The 27,794-nt window shown below is 39.3% G+C and overlaps 3 protein-coding genes across 6 annotated transcripts in view; 2 read left to right on the forward strand and 1 right to left on the reverse strand.

Moving 5' to 3' along the window:
• Positions 1-3,487, forward strand: part of GNAZ (G protein subunit alpha z) — a 52,058-nt gene extending 48,571 nt beyond the window's left edge. For both annotated transcript variants that reach the window (XM_027882020.1, XM_027882019.1), the window contains one exon: positions 1,405-3,487. In XM_027882020.1, coding sequence (XP_027737821.1) covers positions 1,405-1,749 — 345 coding nt within the window. In that variant the 3' untranslated portion in view covers positions 1,750-3,487. The remainder of the gene's footprint in view (positions 1-1,404) is intronic.
• RSPH14 (radial spoke head 14 homolog) overlaps positions 1-10,236 on the reverse strand; it is a 73,536-nt gene extending 63,300 nt beyond the window's left edge. Inside the window, exons 1-3 of the mRNA XM_027882021.1 lie at positions 9,853-10,236; positions 7,880-7,982; positions 7,582-7,700 (exon numbers count right to left, since the gene is read on the reverse strand). Coding sequence (XP_027737822.1) covers positions 7,582-7,700; positions 7,880-7,982; positions 9,853-10,051 — 421 coding nt within the window. The 5' untranslated portion in view covers positions 10,052-10,236. The remainder of the gene's footprint in view (positions 1-7,581; positions 7,701-7,879; positions 7,983-9,852) is intronic.
• Positions 10,237-14,369: 4,133 nt separating this feature from the next.
• Positions 14,370-25,150, forward strand: RAB36 (RAB36, member RAS oncogene family). 3 transcript variants are annotated; one of them, XM_027882027.1, is made up of 10 exons: positions 14,370-14,454; positions 15,276-15,364; positions 17,864-17,929; positions 18,864-18,965; positions 20,598-20,662; positions 21,263-21,314; positions 22,706-22,787; positions 23,982-24,072; positions 24,622-24,741; positions 24,975-25,150. In XM_027882027.1, exons 1-10 carry the CDS (start codon positions 14,386-14,388, stop codon positions 25,034-25,036), a joined length of 798 nt encoding a protein of 265 aa, XP_027737828.1. In that variant the 5' UTR covers positions 14,370-14,385; the 3' UTR covers positions 25,037-25,150. The 3 variants fall into 3 exon arrangements, with proteins under 3 accessions (XP_027737828.1, XP_027737827.1, XP_027737829.1); XM_027882026.1 differs by lacking the exon at positions 24,975-25,150 and having other exon boundaries at positions 24,622-24,936; XM_027882028.1 differs by lacking the exons at positions 23,982-24,072; positions 24,622-24,741; positions 24,975-25,150 and adding an exon at positions 23,042-23,376.
• Positions 25,151-27,794: the final 2,644 nt, after the last annotated feature.

Consider the following 27,794-nt stretch of genomic DNA (forward strand, 5'->3'; position numbering starts at 1 on the left):
TGAGTTGACTCTAGTGAAGTCAAGGGAGATGGGAGATACACTAGACATAAATGACACAAATTTCAGGAGAATTAGGCCCAAAATACTATTATTTCTATTAAAAGCCAAAATCATCCCGTTGCTTCCACTTTCCAAAGAGGAAAACTGGCCAAAAAACTTCACAGTCAAACAACAAAAATGCCTCGACTCTTGATTATTTTCACAGAATCACAGAACATGTCAAGTTGGAAGGGACCCACAAGGATCATCGAGTCCAACTGCTGGCCCTGCACTGGACCATCCCCAAGAGTCCCCTCCCCCCGAAGAAAAACCAGACAAATGGAACACGAACATATTTGCAAAATCTTGTAAACAAAATATACTCTTTGTTTCTGATATCCCAAATCCCTTCTGTTCACTTTCTCTGGGCCACTGCAGTGACTCACAATGTACACATAACATTTCAGAAACTTAAACATGCTGGAAAACACTGACCTTGCCAAAAATGCTCGATGAAGATATTTTCTGTATCTACTTTTGACAATAGTTTAGTGGTATTTATTTTAATAATCTAGAATATTTTCAAGACATTCCATCTGTTCACATCTATTTAGAGGTGTAAACCAGTGAGTACACTGAGCCTCCCAAGGGTCGGTACCATGGACAGCTCCAGCGGCATCAGCAGGAACTGTCACAGTGGCAACACATCAGGAAATTCCTGAGGGCTCCTGATTTCTAACAGACCTCCCTGCGGTCAGTCTGGAGCAGCACTGGGTTGTAATTCCACTTTGTAACTGTGGTGGTCATCCTCAGGTGTTCAGAAATGGAGTTTACCTACTCATGGCAGCAGGCAGATGTTAAACACATCTGGCTAAACTCAGCTTTCAGCTATAAACATTCAGGTTGTCCCACCACAGCAGAGTGTGGCTGCTGTGCATTCTTTCCAGCTTACCATTGTACAGGAAGGCAAGGAAAAAATTCTGAGTATGTATGGCATGCTAAACTACACATCTAACAATGCAGTGTTATAACTGGGCTGTATTAATTCCATCTTTTAAAAAAAAATTAAAAGCAGAATGTATGTGTGGTGTGAAATCCTTAGAAAACACTCATCCCTGTTTAAGATTCTGTTATCAGTGCTAACCAAATTTGAATAGAACCATGTTTTCCCAAGTTGCACCTATGGTTTCTAAATCTTCAGTTTTAGAGTGTTCTCAAGCAGTCTGTGGTGAAATATACTGTATGAAAACAAGTGAATTAAAATCCCTGAAATGCCATTGTCAGGTAAGATGGACAGTGCCCAAATGAAAGCAGACTCGTTTCCCAAGGCAGATTTTGCTCCCTGCTGTACAGTGATGTCTTTTGTGTGCCCCCCACAGTCCCGCTCAAACACTACTGCTGACACCGCTGTTTCCTCTCCTACAGAGTCGAATGGCAGAAAGTTTGCGCCTGTTTGATTCCATCTGCAACAACAACTGGTTTATCAACACTTCCCTCATCCTTTTTTTGAATAAGAAAGATCTGCTGGCAGAAAAAATCCGTCGCATCCCCTTAACAGTCTGCTTCCCTGAGTACAAGGGCCAGAACACGTACGAGGAGGCCGCGGTCTACATCCAGCGCCAGTTCGAGGACTTGAACCGCAACAAGGAGACCAAGGAGATCTACTCACACTTCACCTGTGCCACTGACACCAGTAACATACAGTTCGTGTTTGATGCAGTGACAGATGTCATCATTCAGAACAATCTCAAATACATTGGCCTCTGCTAAGAATCCTTGGGTTAATCTGTTTTCCTGGAGCGATAAAAAAGGGGCTAACCACTTCCACTTCTAGTGGGAAAAAAATGGGGCAGTGCTTAATAGCCCAAGGAGAGAAAAGGGGAAATCTGATGTATGCACACAGTTCCTCTTATGGCCCCTTAACTTGCTACATCATTTTCCACAAATAAATGTTCTGGAGAGTGAAAGTCTCCTCTCTGAGAAAACCACACACCCCCAGTGAAAAAAAAACCAAAACAACCAACAGCTCAAACACCCCAAAAAACAAAACAAAGAGATTGAGGCCTAACTCTGTGGAGATGTTTCACCACAGTCACTGCACTTTTAATCCATTTGTTTCATTCCATTTCCTACAGTGGGAGTGTTATCATGTTTTGTGTAAGAAATAATTCTTCATCGAGTTGTCCTAAAGTTTTATTGACATAAAGATGTAAATCTGGTGAGTGGCAGATGAACTCGTTTGCAGGGTGTGGAGCTGAGTGGTTGTGTTGGGGAGCAAAGCCAGTTCAAAGCAGACGCTACAGAACAGGAGAGTTGAAGGAAAGCACTGCTGTAGATTGTAGAGAAGGGGCACGTCCCACAGTACTGGCACCCACAGTGAGGAGTTTGTCCACACCGTCCTGTATGCACATGCACATGCCCACAGATATTCTATGTACACCCCTCTGCTTTCCTGTTCCTCATGGACACCTTGCCTACTGAAGGGATTGGTGGTGCGCAATGTTTTGTGATTTCCAAACTGACAAGCAGCTCCTTCTGCTCTTTAAGGCTTCAAATATGCAGCAAAACCCACGAAATTAATCTGTGACTAGGCCAAATTAAGGTCAGTGTTTCTTCTACTGGTAAGGAGTTTTATACATCGAAACAGTCTTCTTTTACATCTTTTTTTGCCAAATCTTGTGGTGTTTCACAAAAACCAAACTATATTTAAGGAGTAGGTTAGTGTTCCTTTTTTAATACAGTTTAAAAAAAAAATAAATCACAAAGCAATTTTTTAAATTATTGTTGTAGTGTCTGGATTGCTGAATGTGAAAGTTGCCAACGGACAATTCTGTTCCACTGCTCCAAATATATTCTGGGAATTGTAATGTTATATTTCCCAAGCAGCAGGAGCCATGGAGATTGTGTAGTATATAGCCTCCAAAGTCTTTTTTTTTTTTTTGATTGCTTTTTTTAAAATTATTTTTAAAATGTGATGTATTATTAGAAGGTTAAAGATGAGCGATATGAACAATAACTAAATGTCTTGATATTTCAATTTAATAATTTAAATTATTTACAGTTTAGTGAAAATTAAGGAAACTGAAGAGATGCATTCCTCAGCTCCAGGTTTCATCTCAGAAAGAAACACTACTGGATGGAGTAACATTCTGGCAAAAGTTTCAATGCATAAGAAGCTCTGTGGGACTGTACTGGAAAATCTCTAATGGATCACATAGACCCAAGTCTTTGGTCAGTTGATTCTTTCCCCTGCCATAGAAAAGACTTCTTAAAGACTTCAGTGTAAAGTTGGTGTGTAAATAAATGTTTGATAACTGTAAAGCACATACGTACACAGAGACACAGACACACATGCACACTGGAAAATCACCTTCTACTTTTGTTCCCCTTATGTACTATGATTAGTGCAAGAAATTTCAGCCAAGGGCTCTCAGAAAATTGAAACAAAATGGTTAACAACATCAACATTTAAATTGTCCACTTAAAAAAATAAATAATTCAAATGATACTGAATGTGTCTATAGTGTGTTCATTAATTAGTGTTATGACAGTTGCTTAATCAAATAATAATTGGGGTGTTTTCTTTCCTTTATGACAGGCTGGTGAGGTTTCTTTTATTTGCTCCAGATCTCCTTCCTCGGTTTATTCATTAACACTCAGCAATTTCAATATTAAGCAATTACACTTGAGCACCTGAGTGAGATTTAGGGGACGTGTTCCCATTAATCCCCTAATATCCTTACAAATTCTGGTTGCATGTATTGTTTTACTTTTGGGGGAGACAGTGATAGACCAAGATCCGTGGTTAGAGGATGGTGGATAATTTGACTCAGGACCCTTCACTCCCTTAATCATTTCTGGCACCAGCTGAAAATATTTGACAGTGATTGGATAGCTTTATTCCTTTGATTGCTTCTTGGCATTGCTACAAAATGCATTTAAAAAGTCCTAATCTTTCTTATCCTATGTTTAAGGATCCTCTTTTGACCTGTTTGAGAGTATCAAAGTGCAAGCTAGGATTTTTCTAAGTGACCTGGAGACTTCAGCTGATGATGAGCTGGGACTGCCAAGAGAACTATAACACTGTTGAAGGCAGTGATTCCAGCAATATTAATGTTCAACCTTGCTAGAGAATGCAAAATAAGAAAAATATCCCCTGAGGCTCAAGCCATAGGTTAAGACTCTTCAGTCCAGACATAATAATGGGGAAAAAGATCTGTCTAATTTTGAACATGGTATTTTTAACTTGTTCTGAAGACACAGGGTCCCTTTAAGCATTCCCTGGTAACTGTTCCAGCTGAGGAGGCAAACGAGCCAGTGAGGCTGTGCCTTCACAGCATAAAAGGTCTGTCATGGCACAGAGGGGGGAATGAATTTGTAGTGAGAAGGTGTTGCTGCCTGTGATGTTTGCAGCCAGGCTGCTTGACTTGGTGAGTTTACTCAAAACATTGTGGTAATTGCTGGAACAGGATCCTCGGCACTTTGTTTCCTGGAAAATTGCTATAATTTCCTTGGGAAATTGTACAGCACTTCTAGTCTGATTTGCTTTCTCTAGTGTGATGCCCTGTTGTGAGCTGGTGAACTGTGAAAAGGTAGGAAGTCAGTCAGGGCCTCTTTTGCCAATGAAGGGTCTCTTAGATGTTACGGCTCCTTCACCTCCAGCTTTCGTGGGACTGTGGCCATTAAAGAAGGGACAAGAAAACACCAGCAGTTATTACAGCACAGCTTCAAGATAAGAAAGCTGGATCAAACCAAAAGTGTAGTCAAGTTATGAGGAGGGAAAGAGACACTGTATATTAAAAACAAATCTTTATTCAACTAGGAAGGCCCTTCCCAACAGAAGTGTTAGAGACAACCTACAGTGAAGTGGAGAACCTGGATATTTGAACAAAGGCCTAAGGGGATTTCTAAAGAAAAGCAGGCAGTTCCATTTCTCACTGAGTGAAGGCTGCCTTGGGAAGGAGAAAATAAAGTAAAACACCACTTGTGTTCCTATTTGACTTGAGAAAAGCATAGGCCTGGGGAGGAACAAAGAACTAAATAATTGAGTTTGAATAATCAATTCCCATAATCGTGTTCTCTGAATAGCAATTTCTTGCTATTAACTCTCTAATAATTTAATTCCTATAATGTTTTTGATCTTAATATTCTGAGTATTTAATGGTTATTCTGTTTTCTAGCTGAAGAATTCAAGATGTTAAAATAAATTCTGGTTTTATACAGAAAATTCTGTATAAAAATTGTGATTATATAAGAAAACTGAGGCATAGGAAAATTAAAACTAAAAAGTCTGGGGTTAAGACAGGTGCTGAAATTAAATCCCTTGACTCTTAGTCATCCACCTGGATAAATCATGCAATTAAATTTGCATCTATTTTCTCAGTTCTCAGGTTTATCAGTGATGCAGTGCACTGCCACCTGAAAGAGCTGCATTAATACAGCTGGGATTTCACTTCACCTGGGCAACAATGACATTCACAGAAGAGATGTCCCATCTGCTGCAGTAAGAATGCCATCTGTCCTCTCAGCATTTGTACTCCATGCAGCAAAACAAGTTTTGAGGGGAAAAAGGTATCCTTAAACAGTCTTTATCCACACCTCCAGTGGGTTATGGTTTTCCAAGGGTGGAATAGTGGAGACACTGAGAGTCAGTAATGTAGGAGAAATATTAAATCTTGGGCTCTTCCCAAACAGAGGTTCTGGCAAGCTTAGAAACCCATTGCCCCATCTAATCTACCTCAATCTTTGTCTAAAAGGATTTAGTACCCCCAAAAAATAGGACAGAGAATAGGTAAGAATTATTAAACTTTTCCAGTATTAACCATCTCATAATGAATTATGTTTTTTTCCTAGAACTATTTTTGCAGTTGTTTCTGCCCAGGTCACTCACCACTGCACAACACCCTTTCACTAATGTTGTCAGGTATTGTGTGTGTCAACTAATTGTTTATATAAAGAGTGAAAGTTTTGCTATTAATTTTTTTCAATGTTTTGAATTTTCTCTTCCTGCTGGTTGTTCTCCCTCTTTTATCCTCTACTGAATACATAGCCTATCTATCCTATTTTTTCTTTCTTTTGCCTGTTAATTCTTTTTCACTAAGTTGTTGTTTCCTCTATAAACGTTACTCTTCAGGGTTCTCCCAGTCTTTGTGGATTTCCCCACCTTTTGGATTTAACTATCCCAGTGTTCCTGAAAGATACTGGTATACATCCTTAAATTTAGGAATCAAAAATAACCTTTAAGTGGATTTGCTTAAAATAACCTCATGTTCCTAAATTACTCATTTGGAGCAAGACCAGGTGTCCTGGCATGGAGCTGCCTGGAGTCACTGACCAGCTCCCAGTTACCACAAACACCTGCAGCTGATGCCAAGTGCATGTGCAGCTTTTGTCCCTTTGTCTAGCACAGAACAGGTTGCTTTCCTGGCCTGAGAACATCACCAGTCGAGCTGTGGGATGTGCATTAGTTGCTGACTTCCCCCAGCTGATTCCAGGTACGTCCTGGCTCATTATGTGTGTGAGGTGCAGCAGTGAATGCAAAGAGCAAGACAGGCAGTTTCTTGGCTGAAAAAGGCTGAATTACCAAGCAGAGGCTATTTCTGTACCTGTGATTTGTCAGATGAATTGTCGGGCCTTGGGACTCTTATTACCTACTGGAAAATGTGTGGCTCTCTCTGATATTTCCCCAAACTGTCTCATAGCAAAAAGTTTTAGCACCTTTCTGTTCTGCTTGTAAGCAGCCATCTGTATGTGAATCAATTCTGCAGTGACACAATTCTGCTCAAGGAGTTATCTTCCAACCCTTAAACACACACAGGTATATTTATGTATATACATTATATTTTTATCTAAATAAATAGAAAGCCACTTTTTTTTTTTTTTTTTAAGGATAATTACTCAGAGATGCTTTCACAGACTCTTCAAAGAAAATCTGGTCTTCTATGTTGATCTTCACAAGGTTGTTTAGCCCAACATAATAATATCCTTCATTTGGATTCAATTATTTAGAACTTTCAAAAGTGTTACAAGCATGTAAAAATACATCTTTAGATTTTTAGGATTCGTGTACACTCAGAAAGGCTTTAAGAATTCATTTAATTCTTTTTAAGCACCAGCAATGTAACAGAATTCCTCAGACAATATACTTCCCATTATTTTAAAGAGTATGGCTTTTTAATTGATAATTTCTATCCACTGAGACTTTAGTGTTAAAATTGTAATTTAGATCAACTGGAAAAGTTTAAGGTTAATGTTCAGATTACAAAACTTATGAAATTAGTACAGCATAATGAACAGCTGATCCATATTTTGAACTCAAGAGGACAAAGTGAAATTTTGATGCCAGATTCTGACATACAAATTCAAAGCATGCAGTCCACAAAACCTGTACCTTGAGCAGGGAGCCTTAACTTGCATAAGACTTCAGAAAATTAACAAACTAAAGAAAACTAAGCTGAGCAAAAGTAGAAAAGATACTGGTTTTAAATATGATTTTCAAGAAAAATAGTATAACATAAATCTGGAATGTATTATATTGATGAACTTACCTGATTTCCTCTCTGCCTTGTCTATCTGAATATTTAGGTGCTTAAAAAACCCTACCTTCAGGTAATTTTGCCATCATATCAAAAATCTGATGGGTGTTCTTCCGACAGATATCGACTGGATCATCCAGGAGCCCAGTGAGGGCAGAAATCACTCCATTTTGTATTAGCCCCTGCCTGAGAACACAGGAGGACAGATGTAACAAAGCAAATAAAACTCAGATACATGTGTGAGATACCTAACTACTCTTATGTTCTTTTTATCTTAAAAAAACTTAGAGATCTGTTCCTGTGTTCTCACTGGAACATCTTTATCTCTTCCCATTACCATCCAATAAACTTGGAATTGCACCCACCTGCCGACACTGTGCATGCTCATCAGATAGAGAACTTCTGTTGTTTTTTGCCGGACGGTGCTGTCAGGATGGCCCAGCAAAGTCTTCAGGTTATCCAAGAATCCTGTGAGACACCACAGTTTATCTTAACATTTCTTACCTCCAGCATCAGTTTGAAATAGCAATGCTCATTTTTATCTCACAATTTGAAGTGCAAAAAATCAGAACTTTTAAGTTGTCCTGACAGTGAAATGCTTGTTGTCAAATCTCAAGTAGGGAAGAAACTTTCAGATTTCAAGGCCTACTGCCAAAAATGTCAGGCTGCAAACAAGCTGCTGACTTCTCCATCAAGTTAAATCCTAATCCTGCAAATCTAAAGTGACATAACTCTAAAAATAAGTCAGTGGAGCTATTGATGTCTTTGGAAAAGCATGTGTTTGCAGGGTTGATGATTTTTTAACTTATTTAGGTGTAGCACAGGCTATGGAAGAACACACAGTGTTGCTTCACACACAGAAATAAATGTGGTGAGCCATTAATGATTCCTGTCTATACACAGGTAGCACTGACCAAAAAAAGCCACAACCTCAAACAAAAAGCAATCTTTGGTGGCTACTGTTAATCAAACAAGAACTTCAAAAATTTTAAACATGATTATTATCTTTAATGAGGGAAAAAAATACCAAGGAAGTAAATGGAGAGAAAAAAGCAGTGGCAAACTGGAAGACCTTTTCAGTGTTACATAAAGAGGTATGTAAGCACAAAACAGACTGCTAAAAATTGCAAAAAGTAAGCTTGTGGTTTTTCTTTTCTCCAAAATCCAAACCTAGGATTCCTCTAAGTGCTGGGATATAGGCTTTTTAAAATAGTGATGGCCAGATGTAATTGTGATGAGTCTGAACAATTTGGTTATATTGCCTTCTATCTTAATCTTTCATGAAGTTCCAGGCTTGGGGTTTTGTTTTGGGTTTTGTTTGTGTTGTTTGTTTGTTTTGTTATAGGCTTATTCTACAACCACTAAGATACCTCTGAGATGGAGTTCTGCATAAAAAGCTCTTTATGTTTTGTCTCTCTGATAAAATGGTATTTGGATGTGGTATTTTATTCACTGCTGAAGGAATTAATGACAGAAAACTACTTCACAGATTCTGTAAACTTGTAGATCTTTTCTGAAAATTATTTTATTAGTTACTAATTAAAACGTTCAAGAGGATTTTTTCCTGTTATTATTATGGGCTCTGAGATATGAGTATTTTGAGCACCTGAAGCATGACAGATCCAGGAAGGTAAAACTGTTCTTTGTCATGTGTCTAATGAAGGAAAACAAAGCCAGGGATTTTGCCTTTTTTCCCTGTTCGAAGATAACTAAAAGTCTTTCATTTCCCCCTTTCTAAATAAAATATATTTAGCCGTTTTATGATAATAGAAATTTATAAATTCACTTGCTTTATTTATGTCTGAAAGGTTAATGGATAACAGAATTAGACAAGATTCCAGGCAGAGGAAATTTAACTAAGTGACAACGGGAATGGTGATGGTGGGGTTTTGAACTTTGGACTACTTAAGCTTTTTTTTTTAAATTAGTCTATGTTAGGAATTGGCTAATTCAGAATAAAGACTGGGGGCAAGGTTTAGAAGTGAATATGGCAGTACACAGTTAATGGTTGAACTTGATGATCTTAGAGGTCTTTTCCAACATTAATGATTCTGAGGTTCTATGGAAAAAAAAGAATATGAATTAGTTTTGTACTTAAGGGTTGAGAAAACTTACAGTGGGGCATTGATAAATCCTAAAGTGAGGATAACTCTTAAAATATTGCCTTGTATATGGCACTGTAATATCATTTACCTTTTTAAGGTGAAAAAAACCAGTAAAATTTTTCTGGGCTTTTTGTGTCATTAAAGATATTGTAAGGAAAAAGTAACGAAAGGAAGTGGGGTTTCCCCCTCACCCTGCCCCGCTGTGTCAGAGCTTATGCCAACACATCACTTACCTATTTCTATTGCCAGGTAGACCTTTTCTGGATCATGGACCAGATCGCAGAGCGCCATCAGTGCCCGCTGCTGCGTCAGCAGCTCGGCCGACTGTAACTCCTCGTTCAGCTTGGGAAGGGCCCTCCTCCCAAACGCCAGGGCAGCTTTTGTGGGATCTATATCAGGGGGCAGGTAGGCTGAGATACGAGGCTGTGCCATCCCAAAGTCTCCTGGGAAGGATTCTCCCTATCTCTAAAAATACTCTGAAATGGCTGTACTTGGTGACTGGGCAGAGAATGTGCCAAAATGACACCTAATGACTTTGAACAGCGCTCTGTGTCCCACAGGAGATATTTTAGCACATGTGCACTGTCGGGAAGCTATGAAAGAGGCTGGACTGGTGCACAGTCTTCTGGTTTAATTCTTGACTGAACACTGGAAAGAAAAAAAAAAAGAAAGAGAAGCTTAAAATTGCGAAGTGATGGAGGTAAGGTTTTGCAAAGTACTAAAACGAAGCGGTTCAGTGCCCCGAACCAGAGAGGGCCTCAAAATAATAATACTAAAGCAAAAGCAAGCAAAGTGACATTGTTTCGAAAAGGATCTAGTTTAAACCGGCCCTTAGAATTCGGTAACGTTTGATGGAATAGGCGATGGCTGCCCTCCCCTTCCCTCAGCACGGAAAGCGGCTCTGCTGGCAGAACCATACGACCTCCAGTATTGAAAACTGCTCCGCAACAAACAAACAAACAAACAAAAAAACCCCAAACAAACCCCCATACTGCTGAGAAGTTAAAGCAACCGCTGGACAACTCCACTTCTCTCTTCAAAACAAAAGAAATGCGCTCGATAAGCGAAGGCTCCGTGTCCCCCCGTGTCCCCGGCTCCCGCCCCTCAGCCCCGGCCGGCCCCGCGCCGCTCGCGTGCCCCGGTTGCCACAGCGCCCGCTCTTTGCGTACGCGCCGCTTCGTGAATCGCGGCCGCTCAGCCGAGCACCGAGGCCGGCCCTGCGCCAACAGCGCAAGAGCCGCGCGTGGCCGTGGCTGCCGTGAGGGAGTTACGCCAATGGCGTAGTGGGGCGCTGAGCGGCGGCCCCGCAGGGCTCCGTGCGGTCCCAGTGTGAGGGCCTAGCCACCTCGCTTCTCTGCTGAACCGTGCGATCTCTCTGCTTGCCCCATTTTCGATGTAATTATAGTTAAGAAAAATTAAAGTTGAGGAAAATTCAGAGGGAACGGAGCGGTGATCAAGTTAAGGGCAGAAAGGCAGCAGGCGAGCGCCTTGAGGTGCAAGGGTCGAAGGGAGCCCAGAGAGTTTTGGACCAGGTTTTCTTTCCCAGTCTTCTCCAGAATGTCACTGCGAACAGCTAGAATGCGTAGGAAAGGTTTCTGTTATCATTATGTAGTTTCACAGATGTTCAGAGGAAGGAGCATGGGAAGAACGTGCCATTGCAATGTTGCCGGCAGAGCTTAAGGGTGTTCTGGGTTGTGAGATGTAATCTGGCATCAGGAAAAAACTCTGGATAGCTTGTACTGTAAAACAGTTGGTCTCAGTGCAGATAGTGAAATTGTCGAGATGTTTTTCATTATGTCTAACAATTAGAATAATCAAACTTTTAAAACTGGATTCTACAAATCCAATGTAATTCTGATCAGTCGGATTAAAATACATCACAGGAATAGATTCTGCTTTGTTGATCTTCAAAATCCATAAAAGAAAAATTACTGCTTTAAAAAGAGTTTTCTGGAAAGGATTCATTTTTTTTCTGCAACATGTTAGAGCAGATTATCTAAAGTAGAGTTTACTTTCCTAACTATACTTCCACTAACTATATATTTGTAAAGTTTCATCCTATTTCCATAGGAAGATTGTGAGCTTTTTTCAGGGTAGAAGGGGCAGGAGAAAATCAGAGACTTCTTTTCTCCTTCAGTGTTGACTCTGCTTTGGGCATGAGTTTTGCTGTCTTGTCCTTCACCATAGCTTGGAATACTGATGTTGTTAGTGGCTGTGACGTTAACTTATTTTATGTGTGCCTTCTGAATGCCTGCCTCAAATCCTTTGTCTATCCACAGAATCTGCTGGTGCTCCTGTTCTTGCAGCGTTGAGATAAGGAGGGTTGTGATGCCATGGAGACACTGTGTTCCCAGCCCTCCCCAGTGACTGAATCCCTTTTCAGCTCTGTGAGAAGAGCAAATCTGGATCTCAGCACCGATCATTCTCAGTATTTTTAGCAGCTTTGTATTTCTTAATTTTTTTTTCTCCTCTAATGGTGTGTCTAGTTTGTTGATTTGGTAAACTGGGATATGTTTATGCATGTGTGAGACTTGGATTAAATACAATAAATGTAAGTGAAGATGGCCTCTCAATTTTGATATATTTCTGTTTGGTTGCTTTGGTTCCTCCTGTACTTTTGCATTCACTGAGATTGTTGAACTGGGGTGTGTTTTTTTTGTAGTTTAGATTGTGAAAGAGCTCTAGGAGATGAGCAGTGAGTCAGCCCATGTACACATGACAGAAGCGAGTTAGTGTTTGAAACTCTTACCCAACTAGTGGAGTTTTTCTTTTTAGAACTATAGTTCCAACATTAATTAAGATATTAATATTGCCATACAGTCATTCAAGCTTGCCAAAAGGGTGGGAGCACACCATAAAAAAGCTCTAGGTCTCTCAAATTTTATATGGTCACAGGTAGCATAAGTAGAACTGTCCATATGGTAATAGATAAGTACTGTAATGTTGCTCTCTTTGGTGAATAACCCATCAGCTGCAAATCTGGATTCTTTGAGGGAAAGTGGCTGTTCTGGTGTGGTTGAGATCACATGGGTGTCTGAAGTGGTTTAAAAGCAATTCCTCACAAAAACATTAATTCTAAGTAGCGGACTAGCAATTTTGTTGAGCATTATTCTTATTGTAGGGTTGTGAAACACAACTGCAGGTTTTTTGTTATGTACTTGCTCGCTGTTTAAAATTACTTATCTGCATTCATTTGCCCTTTAACATTTTCAGTCTGCTGCAGGAGTGGGAGAGGCTTTTCTCCTTGTTCCAAGCCCATTCCAGCTTTATCAAAGTATGACTGTTAGAATGGGAGAGCTTCCTTTTCTCCTGAAATCTGGAAGTTTAAATCCTAATGAAATACGTAGCAAAATCTTTTAGCATCCTAAATTGCAGTCTGGCACCCTAAATGCTGCCTAAATTAATGAGTCGATTAACAATGCTTAGGTAATACAAAAGAGCTGTGTGATTTCTTATTCCTTGTTTTTGGTGTTTTGCACATTAGAAAGCAGGATTACTAATGACTAGAAAGACATTTATATAATTCAGAATGTCTCATTAGTGGCATGCGCATCCTGACTCTAGAGCTGAGATGAAATCAAGTTGAACTGCTGAAAAAATCCCTCAGGAGTTTCTGTATAATTGCCACTATGCTTAATATTAGCACCGTAAGAGTTTCCCACTCCCTTAGCTCCTTGGCAGTGGTGTTAATCCTGCTCTTTGTATCCATATATATATATATATAACTACGTTTAAAATAAAATGGAACTGCCTCCTTGTACAGGATTAGGGGCCATTTGGTTTATTGTGGAGCAGTTTCTGATCAGAGGAATCTGTGTGGCCACTAAACCCAGGGCTTTTTCTTCTAAACCCGGGGTCCTGTGTGTAGTTAAATCACTCCAACTCCGCCTTCCCGGTCTGTGGAAGAACGGGAGGAAGGGAATTGTTGCAAGCCTGTTGCTATGGCCACGTAGCAGCGGGCTGAGCTGTTTGTGTGGCTGGAATCCTGCTGCATCAGCTGCTGCACGGTGAGTCCTTCCTTACGCTTTGCTACATGATGGAAATGCTCTTATTAGAAACCTTCTTTGAACGCCACTGAGAAACTGGTAGCCTATTAAGGGTCCCCTCCCCCAGCAACCCACGAGATTTTATTGCATAACCAAATTGATGTCTCAGGTGAGACATCTAAACGCATTTGTGATTTTCATGTGAGCATTGTTCTTTTTCCATGTCAGACTATCTACTGATTTCATTCTTTCTGGGCTGATCTTGGATGAAAGTTTGATGTTGTGCCAAGATATGTGGCAGCTTCATCTTTCTTCCTTTCTCCTTCTGACCGAATGAAATCTGGTATCCCCTACCACTTATTACTGTGCTCAGGGCAGAGGCATTTGAAACAGTGATGAGCAAGATTTTTAAATTAAACACTGCAAAATCCTTTGAGGGCGAGAGTGCAAGCACTTGTGTTGAATTAAGTGAGCAATTCTCTGCCCTCTCATGGAATTAGAGTTGGCTCCTTGTCGTTTCAGCACTGTTTGCTCCTACAGCTGTGCACACTGAAGTGGCCCCTTTTACATAAGGAACAGGTTTTCTTCAACACAAATTAAGTCAAAGAACTGCCAGTTGTACCAAACAAACAAACAAAAACCCCAAACAAACAAAAAAGAAAAGATAATGAGTCTGTAAGAATTTAGTTTTTGTTTGATCATGTTGTCCCTGTACTGAGGTAATTCCTGAATCCTATGTTTCTCTTTGCATACTTTCTCTCAGGTATCTGAATTTGGAGGATGAAGTCCAGCCTAATGCATTTGGTTCCCCCAGTGAGTAGGGACAGAATAATCTCCCAGTTTCCCAAGGTAAGCATTCTTTATAGCCCACACTGATCTCTTTCCCCGTGCTAATACTGTTTTAATTTAATTTAATGTACACTTGTTGTCTTCTGTTAAAATTACAAATTGTTTAAGAATTTCTTTCGAAGTTTAATGTGACCTCAGATTCCCATTCAGTGCTGACCTCTTTAATAATAATCTTCACTTCTTCTTTTTAACCTTTACAAAAAGTGACTTACCACAAAAGTGTTATTCTAATAATATTTATCTTGTTATTTCAGCAAAACATTAATAATTACATGCTTAAAGGGCTCCAACACTGGGGGGAAACAGGAATCATAGCCTATCTTAAATATGCAAAGAAAGTCTAATTAGGAGGCTTTGGTTGAAGAATTTGAGGCAATTTTAATTTTCTGTTTGTATAGGTACCTTAGTCATACAGTAGATCAAATGTAGCAGGCACTGTAGAAACACAGACAAAAGCCCTTTGATGTCCCCAGAGAATTTTTTATTTGAAGTATAATAGAAGAGTAAAGGACAAGGAAGGACAAGTAATTACCTTTCCATTTTTTCAGTTGTTCAAAAGATCATTTTTAGGGACTTAGCATATTTTTTCCATGTTTGATCTCAGCCACATATTTTGCTTTTAATTTTATGAAAAATATAACGGGCATTTTTAGCAAATGCAAGACAAAATAAGTTTTCTTCATTTTTAACTAATTCTTTATTAAAGGTTAATAATAAAAACAGTGCTTCACACTTATTGAAAAGACTTCCTAGTAATAATGGCTTGCTGGTGGTGTGCTGCCAGCTGTGTTTGTGCTGTGTGTCCCTGTTCTCTGTTGCAGTGGTACACACCTGAGGCCTGTCTGCAGCTTAAAGAGCACTTCCATGCCCGGGTCAGGACTGCTTGTCAGCAGAGCACTGCAGCAGCAGGGTGAGTTTGGAATAAACCAGGTATGCAAGGAAGGAAGTATTTTAAGTTCTTGATAGCCTGCTTTCTTCACTGGCTTTTCCTCCCTCGTTCCTCATGCTCCTCACTCCAGTGTGTTTCAAGGCAGCCAAGCCCATGCACGGGGCAGTTCTCTGACCTGTTGGACAGTAAATTAGAATAAAGTGCCTTTTCTTCCTGTAAGTGTCAAAGATACTTTTACTGCTGGCATAAGTAGCACTGAAAAAATGGTGGAGCAGTTTAGCAACAAATAGTTTTTCAGCACCTTTGAATTAAATGCTTCAAAGCATTTACTTGGTTCAAAAGATCCAGCAGATCTAGCCTTGTTGTGTTCTCTGTTGGTGTTCCAAAGGGGCAGATAATAAAGGCTTTGGAGGGATAGAAACACAGCAGTTCTATGTTTCTTGAAACAGCTAAGAATCTAGTTTTAGTCTTTTTTGAAGTTTATATGCTGAGAAGTTCTCTTAAACAATTCCTTAAAACTGGAGCAAAATTGGGGTAAATACATAGCACTGGAAAATCCAAATAAGCTGTTTTATACCCTAGTAATAATCTTGATGTTATTTTCTTCCACCACTTTCTCTCTCTCTCAGAATTGTTACCATTACTGATTTAATCTCCTGAAGCAAGGCAAGAAAGCTAAACTATGTTAAAAATCATCCCTTTTCAATTAAAATAAATAGCTGTACATTTTAGTGATAAATGCTTCTGTGCTTCAGTGTGAGGGATCTTCCATAAAGTGGAGTTTCTATGAATACTGACAATTAGCTCACTAATCTTTCCAGTCTGGAGTTGCTGATTACCCTAAGACTTGTCATGATATACATCTTTAAATGTAACATTTTATTCATTTCGCTTGGAAGTCTTATTAAAAAAAAAAAATTAAGCTAAAACATGTCACCTTGCTTTTTTAGGAGCACAGTCACTATCATAGTTTCATGTAAATTTTTTACTCCCTTTATTGAACTGAGGCATTTTCCCCTTCCAATATCAGCATCTATTTGTTTTGAGGTTTGGGTTTTGGTTTTTTGTTTGTTTGTGGTTTTGTTTTGTTTTTTAATTTCCAGAGTAACTTATTCTGGTAACAGAATACAGCTAAAAAGCTTTACATTTTGGCTTTGTGAATAAAATTAAGCACTTTTCTGTCACTGCTCTCTTGACGTGATTATTGTTCGGTCATTTAAATAATTTTTTGGTGGAATGGGGGTAAAAGAGCAGCCAGAGTGTTTTGTACAGTACTTGTAAAGCTTGACAGGAGTAACCATTATCTTCCTTTTCCATTATCCCAAGTAATAAAATATTTCTTTGTCATTTGGAAAGTTAGCCTGAGAAATTCAGTAGCTAATGGCTGTAGTTATGACTCTCTGGGTATTCCATCAGTGTGTTAAATTGTCTAATCTGGGGAGTTTTTTTCCCCAGTACAAATTACTGGAACAGGAACACACACCTCTAAACCATCACTTACTTTTTTGCTTTTCCCTGAAGGTCATTGATTTTACTCAGTATTTTCTCAGACACAGTTAATCAGGCAGAGACATTTCAGCAGCACAAGGGCCTGTGGGCACTCAGTTATTGTTGGCTGGCACCAAAAACACCTTCTTTTTTTGGAAATATTAGTCATGTGGCTTGTCAATCAAGATTTAGACTATTTAGAACAGGTAACTTGGAATCAGCATCCCATGGAAGTCTGATGTAACCAGAAATAGTATTTAGTAGATTAATTCCTTTGTTTAAAAAGCCATTCCTTGATAGAAAAGAACATTAAACCTCGTAAGCCATTTTTGCCAATCCAAGTTTAGGTCAGCAAAGACACTCACATTCACTTACCCACCCGTGTCTCCTGAAAGGTACACTCAGCTTCAATTTGAAGAATGCAGGCTGAGTCACCTAAAGCCCATCTGCTGCATCCTGGGGGAGGACCCAGAGCAAAGAGGATTATTTACATGAAGCCAGCTTCAGATTAATATTATTCCAGGTAGTCAGAAAATGTATTGGCTCTAACCTTGTGGGTTATTTCTCACAGAGACACATTCTGGCAGTGAGTTATTTTATTATCAGCAATTTTTTGTTTCTGCGCTTAGGGTTTTATTTGTACTGGTAAAGTCAAGGAGAAACTTGTGATTAATTTTAATGCAAAGGATGTGGATACTCTATGGTCTTATGTGTAAACTGTTAAATGTATGTCACCTGTAGTCAAAGCAGTTTTAATTGAATAGAAGCTATGTCCCACTGGATTAAAATCAAGAAAAAAATAGAGAGAGTAACAAAGAGACCATTTCTGCTCCAGAAGGGTTTATTTTTTTGGTGACCTTCTTTCTTGCCATCTAAGTCTCTGATCATGCAGCACAGTGGCACTTGGGGAAACTTAAGTCACAGCTACATGTGCTCATCACTTGCAATTTAAGGATCTAAATCAGAATTTTTAGAGAGAGATTGTTGAAATTGCAACTAAGACCATGTAACATTTTCAAATATTTATAACAGGCTGAAAATATCCAAAGTGGTGGTGGTAGGAGACCTGTATGTTGGGAAAACCAGTCTTATCAACAGGTACAGTAAATCTCAGCAGATGGTTTGATTCTTCTGTTTCTCAAGTCAGTGTTGTAACATTTCCTTGCTGTCCACTTGGAGTAGCACTTCATGAACCTGAACTTCATGGGCTTGTTATTAAATGAAAGACAAAACTATGTCTGTGGTATGAGAAAGGCTTAATACACAACACAGGAGGTCACGTCCAAGCACTTCAATCAGTTTATATTCTGAAGTGCTTTTAGCCAGTCAAATATGATACATCGTTTTCTCAAGACATCCAGTCTAGAGGCTAAACAACTGGAAAAAAAAATCCGTGTCTGAGTCTTGGTTTCATGTTTTCTCCTTAGTTTCAGGGCTGTTCACTGAACCCTTTTCAGCCATCCTTGTGTGAGGCCCTGTACTCATTTCTACAGCTGCAAGGCTGTAGTAGAAGCTCGAGCAGAAGGACCTTACTTGATTCTTTACTGAATGTTAAAAACAGCTCTTATGCTTTTTGTATTTAAGTCCAGTGAACAGATCACTGAATTTCTGTAGCTTATTATCACTGTGACAACTTTTTGTCTGTGCTTGCAGCATTGTCATCGTTATTATTTCTTCAAGTTCTTAAGTAGAACTTAAACTCATTGATTAATCATTTGAGTCATTACTTGTGACCCAAAATATATTCCCTTGTAAGTAAAACTATAACATACTGTACATTTCTTGAGAGCCCAAAAATGTTCTGACTCTCTTCTCATTCTGAGAGCTTTCTAGGTGTTTGTGCTTCCTAATTTGTTATACAGTATCCCCTATTTTTTGATCAGTGTATTGGTGTTTTCATATATGCTCCTACAATATACAGCCAATCCATAGTTAATTATTTTCTTCATAATTTACCCTAGACAGTGTTAGTTTTGCAGTTATTTGTAGTTGTGTCTTGCTAGTATTTCATCCCCTTTTTTTCTAAATGCAGATTTTGTAAAGATAATTTTGACCGAGACTACAAGGCAACCATTGGAGTGGATTTTGAAATTGAACGTTTTGAGATCATTGGAATCCCATATAATCTCCAGATGTAAGTTGAACCAACCTGGGTAAGCACTCCTCAGAGTACAGTCTCAGCAGAGCTTGTATCGCTGCAGGCTCCAGTGGAATAAAGATTTTTTGAAAATAATAAAATTGCCCAAAGAATAATGTGATCTGAAAAAAAGATTCTGTACCTGAAGCTGCAGTTTTAGTAAAAATTTTACTGTCTTGGATTTCTCATCCCTGAAAAACGTTACAAGCTTGCCAATGACAATTCATCTCGGATGTCTTGAGCCATTGCAGTCAAGTTCTGACTCGACTTTCATGAAAGAGAAGTGGGAGCTTTTGGCACAACCTTTGTCCAGTTCTAGGGTTACCCCAGTCTGTCATTTGGGTTTAAAAGGCATGGTGAGCACTGAACTTGGCTTTACTGGGAGTTTTATTCCTGCAACCGTTGAAATGAATGTTAAGGTGTCCAGTGATTTCAACATCTCTTAGTTAGGGACTAATTTATTATCCCCAAGTCATAGAAAGACTGGAGTGATTTTATTAGCATGTGAACCTGTTATCTTTGATTTTCAGCTTAGTTTATCAGACTGGTGAGAATCCTGCCCTTCTTTTACCTGCTTTGGGTCTGCTGAAGGGAGTCCTTTGGTATTTTTCTGTAGAGGGCATTATGGAATTATCTGTACTGTGTGTAGAGCAGAAATAAGGTGCTTTGCATGAGGTATTTTAGTGCATGAATCTTAAAAACCTTTTCACTTAGGAACACCTTTTTTCAGTGACATCACTGATGTGAATAGATGGCTCGTTGTATTTATTGAAAAATACTTAGGAATCCATTTCCCACTCATTTCAGTGCAACTGTGTTTTGGAAAATTCTGCCAGGCCCTTGAGTCCCTCTAAAAATGTACATTCATGTATCAGTGTTTTGCAAAGGGAAGCAATAAGGTTCATGAGCTACTGAACATCAGGTTGCATCATGTGCCAAGTCCTCAGGAGCTGGGTGGAACATTTCCATATGATAAGCACTAGTGCCCCCTCTTGCTGAGAGATTTCCATACAAGATAAATTTGCAAGTATCTGTGAGTGGCAGTACTGGGCTGCCACAACCCCAAACCTCTGCAGTGCTGGCAGTACCTGAGGGCACTGCATATCATGCTCATTAATAAAAAGCACTGCCTTGATTTTATTTAATGGTGTCATTAGTACCTGGTAGACTGAGCTGTAGGTCTCTAATTTGCAGAGTATGGACAGATATCACATCTAGCAGCTGCAAAACTCTAACATGGGTTAATACATGATTTATTTAGTGTTAGCACAGGAAATGTACAAAATTAGATTGCCCCAGCAATCCATGCAAATGGCATAGATGGAAAAAAAATGTTTTGAGGAAAAGGTATTACCATGCAGAATAAAAATATTTGAATTGTGTCTCCAAAATGAACAGTACTAAAAAAAATAATAAAAGAGGTTAAAACAGAGTTCACATCTTCATTAAATAATAGAGCTTTACTATATTTCTATCAGGAGTTAATGAATAACATGTTCCAGATGGTGACACTTCTCTGGTATCACATTCTTCTCCGCCTTGTACCAGTCTGCTGCTTCATTACCATGTTTACTCAGGTTACACTGGGTTTCATTAACCTGAAATTTCTTTTTTCCCCCCATTGCACAGATGGGACACAGCAGGTCAGGAAAAGTTCAAGTGCATTGCATCTGCTTACTACCGAGGAGCAGAGGGTGAGAACGATATTAATTTGATCCTGGCTGTGTCAGGAGAGTGTATTTTACACAGAAACGTATATCCCTATATGCTCCTTGGAAAGGTACCTGTGGACACAGTGGGGTGGGATGGATTGTCTGTTACTGCAGGGAAGAAGGGATGAAGAAATTTGTGAGTTGGTGTGTTGTCACATCTCCAAGCTCTGAATGTTTTGATGATGCAGTGATAAAAATTGGCACCTGTGTCTAGGGGGAAAAGAATTTGGGTTTGGGTGAGATTAATGTTGGAGTTAGAAGTGGGTATTTCTGGCATTTCCCTTGGTAAGAGACAATTTCTGCAGTAATTAGTGGTCCCAAAACAAAAGGGTTAATAGCACTGTAGACTGCAGACTACAGCTAAAGATGAAATAAGGTTGAAGACTAAGGACTTAAGTCTTGCTGGGTGCTAGAAAAGGAAAAGGAATGAGCAAATGGGTAGTCTTCCATCTCTTGTGTGTTAAATCTGTTCTTGCACCTTATATGTAAACATTCCCTCTGTTTAACAAGATGGGTTGGAGAGAATTCTGATACACCTTCTAACTTAATTACTTTTTATTCTGTTCTTGTCTTTTATTGCAGTTATAATAACAGTGTTTGATCTGGCTGATATCCAAACTTTGGATCACACCAAGTAAGTTTCTGCATTTTGGCTTATCCTTGAAAGGTTTTACAGCAGGTTTAATTACCTTCCATATGTAGGTGTTGAGAACTTGCTGGATCATGAGTGTATTTTCTCTTGAGCTAAGAAATGAAAAACGACAGTCACTTGTTTGGATTGCATAGGGTGGGATTCTTCTGAAGAAAATGCAGGGTATAGATAGATTTGAACTACTTACACTTGACTTCCTTTAAAGTCAGTGCAGAGAAAAAGGCACTCCAGTCAAAGCTTGATCCTTCCAAAACTAGACATGCAGGAAGAGATGAAGTGCACCCCAAAAACATTCTTTTTTTACTTCATTTGCTATAAATAGAATAACAGGCTGCCATCTAAGGTAAATGGAGAAAAGGATGGGATGCCTCTCATGCGTAACGTCTCAAGAGTCTCTTGTTTTTAAGGCACACTGATATCCCCAAATTATTTCCTTTCTCTAGTTTCTGAAGTGATTCTGTGGGGAGGCAGGCTGTCAAGAAGAGGAGAGAAAATTAACAACTCAAAGTACTCATAGATATAGCTTAACTGACTGGTTCAGGTACTTGTAGTGGTTTGGTTACAGCAGCATGTTAATTATTGTGAATAAACTCATTCTGCTTTCAGTGCAGGATGCAAAACCCTACGTGGATCTATGATCCACACCACTGTCACAGTTCAGAGCATTTGTATTTCTAACGTGCTGTTTTGACTGTAATGCAGGTATAGGCTTCTTTACAACCTGTTCTCTGTCTTATTTGAATGTGTGCTAGGGTACCTAGCTCATTTACATAGGACTTTGTAAAATAATATATATATTAGTGTCTCTGCTTGGCTGAAAGTAATTGAAGCCTGTGAACCTGATTTCCCACACACGCACACACTCCCTTCCCTCCTTGACTTGTGTTGGATGACTCAAGAGAAACTTGATTGCCAGAGTAACAAAAATATAAAAGCTTGTGAGACAAGAATCATACAGCCTTCATAGGGAGCTGTTTTATAATGCTGAATAGATTATTTCACTCTTCTTTATTCCCTTTTTTATCTAATCTGCTATGTGGTTCAGACCTTTTCCTTTTTTTCCTGCTTTCTTGTTCCTTATCTCGATCAAAACTTTGCCCCCTCCTTAATACCAAGAAATACCCTCTCTGGGTGCTAAAATTATTGTTGAATTTTTACTCTGAATGTGGATATCTTTGAACTTTGTTAGTGGAAGACATTGAATTCAAAGGAGTTGGAATAGCTCCTGATCTCTTTCTGTCTGGAAAAAAAGGCTTTTGATCCTCTCCCATAAGTTCATCCTCTCACTTTTCTTGTGACCCCGTTATCTGTTACTTTCTCCTGCATTCCTCATTCCCTCTGACTGATTCTGTCATTTCTCTTTTGTATTTCAGACAGTGGTTAGAAGATGCACTGAGGGAGAATGAACCAGATTCCAGTTTCGTCTTTCTAGTCGGAACAAAAAAAGATTTGGTGGTGAGTAAATTGAATGCAGATAAGGAAACCAGATTTTCCCTAGTTCCTCTCCTGATTTCCCTTACAAGTTGTACACAATGTTGTTAAGATAAAGACCTTGAGCAAAAACCTTAAGTAAATAGGACAGTGTACTTGGAAACAATTTAAGAAGAGGCTTTCTGAAAAAATGGGTAGATATGGAATATTTCTTGCAGGGTATTTTTCAAGCAGATACAAACATACCTAATGAAGGTTTTTTTGACTTGTTTTTTTAGGGACAGTGTGTTCATTGTTCAGGAACAGGGAAGATTTCTTCCTTAGTTGAATATGACATCATTGTCAGAAGAACAGGATATAATGCACTCTCTCTATACCATTCTCAGTCTTGTGTTTCTCTTCCAACAGCTATCAATACTTAGTTTTTAAAGATGTCAAAACAAACTTGTTTCATTTGCTGTTTAATTGATTCTTTTTTATTTCCACCCAGCTGCCACAATATCACTTGAGCACTTTATTTTTACCCTTCAGTGAAAATAAGTCCCAGAAAACTGCCCGTCTGTCAGTTTTTCTGGTACTTTGTGTAGTTTATGCTGCTTTTTCATAGTTGCACTAAAAGCTAAACGTGCCAGACCTGTGAGGACACACATCTGAAGCCTTGTCTAAGCTAGAATGCCTTACTGGAAGCTTGTTTCTGGTTTTAGAATGTGGTGCTTTCAACTGAAAGGGAGACAAGAGCAAAGCAAAGAATTTTAGGTTCTAGGTATTACTTCAGTGCTAAGCCAGTGTCTTCCCAACTGGATTCATTCTACTTATCATCTTGATGTCACATAATCATTTCCAAATTTTTAGATTTCTTTTCAACTTTGCAGGGGTTCTCCCCCGTAAGACAATCTACAGAAAACTGTACAAAGATGACTGGTGTCACCCATCCCAAATAGGCTAGAAATGGAAAGGAAATCGCTCCCTACTGCTTATATATTGGTACAATGATTACTCTGTTACCCCTTACTTGTTTGAGGGTTGTGGGAGGTGAGTGCAGACTCCCTGTTGAAAGCAGCACTAACTCTGTGAATGTTCTTGCACAAGTTCTAAGGCGAGGTCAGAAAGGCCGCTGAGAAACTGGAAGTTTCACAGGACAGGTGCAAGCGGCACCTCTGTGCAGTTACCAGCCCCGATGCACTTCAGTGTTGCAGTTATTCCATGTTGTTTCCCCAGTCAGATGCTGTGTGTGGAAGGACAGAGCTGGATGCCATCCGCTTCGCCAAGGAGATGCAGGCAGAGTATTGGTCGGTCTCAGCCAAAACAGGTAAATTACTGCAAAACGTGTGAAAATAACCACCAGAGCTGATGTTGAGGTGGGAGGAACTTATTATCACACCCCCTCCCCCCCAATTCCCATTTTCTTTTCATTGTTCTTGCATTTTGTTGCTATTAGAAACTTCAGGTTTATTAATGATCAATTTTTATTTGAGCGTTTTTATTTGTGCTCGCACTTTCATGTTGGCAGAAAGAAGTAATTGAGCTGCTTTGCAGTGTCTGAGCATGTTTAATTCATAGATGGTTACATAAATACACATGTGCACCACTATTCAACACTTGCAATGGAAAAAGATTATACCACAAACTGAATTCTCTCTGTTGCTGGCTAAAAATAAAGGTGCAGCATAGGGTACAGTATTCCACAGTAAGAAAATTAGAAATTCTCTCTGCAGTGATCAGAATGGAAGACAGATTGATGGAAAAGCCTATCCTGTCCCAGTCTTGAGCAATGAGCTGTTCACAGATGTGCTTGTTATGCTTGATCATCTGTTGATGTGCAGTTGTAAAAACACATAATTTCTGTTTTGCTCCCCAGGGGAAAATGTCAAAGAATTCTTTTCCCGAGTTGCCGCCTTGGCCTTTGAACAGTCCATGATAAAGGAGCTGGAGAACACTCCTGGGCCCATGGCCCAAATTGGGGCAGGAAATCTCATCAGTATGTGGAGTTTTGTTTTTTGTGTCTATTTTCCTTGTTTACTGTCTGAAGGACTGGGGAGATTTTTCAAGCATTAAAAGCCAGTTTCAAACACCTGCAAGCCTATTGATGTCACTGTCTCCCCAGGTTCTACCCTACAGGAGTGACTGGGCCTGCATCCAGCTTTTGTTACCCTTAGTACTGGATGGTATAATTTCCTGTGAATTGATTTTATAACTTTCCTGTTTCCACAGACCTGGAGAACACTATGGAAATCCCAGAAGGCAACACTCAAGTCAGCCCGAGCTGCTGCTAATTGTCAACTGTTCCTTCAAGCACCCCACTTCCCTGCAGCACCGCACAGAGCACCTGCAGCAATGCAAGCTCTCAGGCCAGAAATACAAAGCTTTAATTTGGGAAACAAGAGAGGGAAAACTTGGCCAAACTTTCTTTCTGAGAGTTCTCTTGCTGCTGCAGGCTCCTTGTGCTGGGTGGTACAATTGTTACATAAACCTTTCTCTGGGTAGTCGAAACATAACATCCTTAATGCAAGGAGACATTGCCAGTGCCATGTGCTCACCTGTCTGCCAGAAATGCTTGTAGTCAAAAATTATGTCATTTTAGTATGTTGTTCTCTGATAATTCTCTAGAAGTCTTAGATAGTGAAGTTGCATTCCCATGGGGGCAGGAAACAAGGGCAGTTCAGAATTAAGGGGTGCTACCCATATGTTTTTGCCTTTTAAAGTCATAGTATAAAGTAACTCTGATTTACTTTTATGCATTCCAAGTATTTTGAAACTATTTCAATATAAATCTTTTTAAGTGTCAGGTATGGAAGTACAGAAATGCAGACTGCATAGTTTCCACTGTGGTTTCTCCATCCAGGAAAAATCCGTATAATCTTTCATTTTCCACTTGAGAATCAGAGCCCAGTATTTAAGTATTTCCAAGCCTAGGAGAAGCCCAGGTAGGAACTTTGTTGTTTTATCCCATCTGTCTAATATTTTGAAAATCTTCCCAGATAAGAATGCTTTTCTTTTCCATTCACTTGAATAAGTCTCACAAGTGCATAATATGGAACACATATCTTCTGAAGAGGATGCAGATTCCTTCTCTGCATTGATCTTCATGAATATTGTCTACATACAGTTCTACTTTGTTGCTAAGAGTAATTCACAGATTTCACAAAGCATTCGTAGTTGGAAGGGACCCACAAGGATCATGGAGTCCAACTCTTCAGCGAATGGCCCATATGTGGATTGAACCCACAACCTTGGTGTTATTGCACCCTGCTCTAACAACTTGGGTTTTGTGGGGTTTTTTTGGTAATAATATAAAACTATTTTGGATCCATATGTGGTGTCAGTCATGAACCTGATCATCCCTGTCTGAGGTGGGATTTCAGAGCCAGCAAGGTTGGATTCCATACTGAGGTAAACCAGATTTAAAGTGCTCTTTTTTATTTTGGACAGCAATGACTGATACCCAAAGACATTCCTTTTTCAAAGGTTATTCCTGCTAACAAATGCCATTGCCAGAAATTACTGCAACAAATACTTGGCCAGTGTTTGTGAAATTGCATTAGTATGCTCGATTATGCTAATTAGGTTTAAACAAAAGAAGGGGAAGGGAAATACACTCATTTTATTTCCCTCTAAGTTTTCTAATAGCTCACTGAATTCTAACATTCAGTTGTATCTAGTTAATGATGTTTCTCTAAAGATAAATGAGATACTATAAATCTCTTGCTTGCAGTAAACTGTTCAAATGTATGTCCCTTCAAAATCACCGTAAGCACTCAAATCATAGAGGTAACAAAGGAATCAAGGTGGGATAAAAGAAACACTCTCTAGGAATCTATCAGCAGCTTAGAACTCCCATGTTTTCTAAGATTTATATTCAGCACTTCATGCTATGCTGGCATTAAAAAAATATACTATTTTAAATTTCATAGTGCAATAATTTTGAGAGAAAGAAGAAAACTTTTTTGAATGGTTACAAGTTACAGTTTCTTAAGGTATTAATTCAATCACTGCAGAAACAACAGTATCTGGAATACTAATTATAACAGGCCCTTTCAGATTTGAGCTGCTCAGAAATAAGGGCGTTTGTTAATAAAGCAATGCATCAAACTGAAAATACTCTGGATTCTTTGACATTTTCCCCAATTTGTTTGATAAGACATGGGGAAAAAGTGAAGAAAAGATGACGTAAACATCTTTTTAATTACTTTTATTTCCTTGTGACGTAAGTTACAGCAGCTTCACAGAAAATGATGAATAGAGATCTAAGAACTCTCTGTCTGTTTTATTGGACAATCCTCACTTTGGCAATTGTGCTGAGTGTTGGCAAAGACACAAATGTAGCATTTGGTGGAAAAAATGAATCTGTGAGGGTATGTAAGGAGCTATTTATCCAAATGTGTGATATTTTGACCTTCTGGTGTTCCGTGGATTAGTCCAGCTCCAAAGACTGCTCCGCAAGGATGACAAATGCACACTCTGCCTGTGCCCTGTGCTGGGCTGAGCGGGCAGTGTGGACATGGTCTCGTGTCTGCTGAGCCTGAATGTGAGCAGGAAAGCTGATTCCCTCTGCTGCAGCAAGTCATGTTGGCTGGTCCTGGTGCTGGGTGTCAGGGCTGACATGCTGGTTTAGTGTTTACACTGCAAAATGACTCGGTAACAAATCCCAGAAAAAAATCAGCGTTTTTTTCTCTCCCTCAAGAAATATATGTCCTAAGGGGTTCTTTTGTTGATGAGCTTGGTTATTGTTATAGAATCACAGAGATGCAATCTCTTCAACAACACAGTCATGGTGCATGGAAAATCAACTGGGACAGGTTTTCTTCTCGTGCTTTAGTACACTGCTTGATGTCATTACTGTTTAGTATCATCTGGAGCTCCAGAAAGTTCAAATACAGACGCAGTCATTAACTGGGACTTGACAATGGCCTGATTCCATCTCTATTATATGATGGATGATTTGAGACTGGGGCTTTTAGTCATTGGTGTATTGGTTTTTGTTTGGTTGGGGTTTTTTTCTCTTGGTTGGTCAGTTTTAAGGGGGATTTTTTT

Source organism: Empidonax traillii, unplaced genomic scaffold (assembly GCF_003031625.1).
Source record: "Empidonax traillii isolate 1590-97213 ecotype Southwest subspecies unplaced genomic scaffold, ASM303162v1 scaffold99:size1466351, whole genome shotgun sequence".
Taxonomy (NCBI): domain Eukaryota; kingdom Metazoa; phylum Chordata; class Aves; order Passeriformes; family Tyrannidae; genus Empidonax; species Empidonax traillii.

Bases quoted from the DNA above. Each gene is read 5' to 3' on its own strand.
- RAB36 (XM_027882026.1), top strand. From the start codon at position 14,386: ATGAAGTCCAGCCTAATGCATTTGGTTCCCCCAGTGAGTAGGGACAGA. The intron at 15,365-17,863 runs GTGAGTTTGGAA...TATTTATAACAG, and splicing joins CAGAGCACTGCAGCAGCAGG to GCTGAAAATATCCAAAGTGG. The intron at 21,315-22,705 runs GTAAGTTTCTGC...TTTGTATTTCAG, and splicing joins CAAACTTTGGATCACACCAA to ACAGTGGTTAGAAGATGCAC.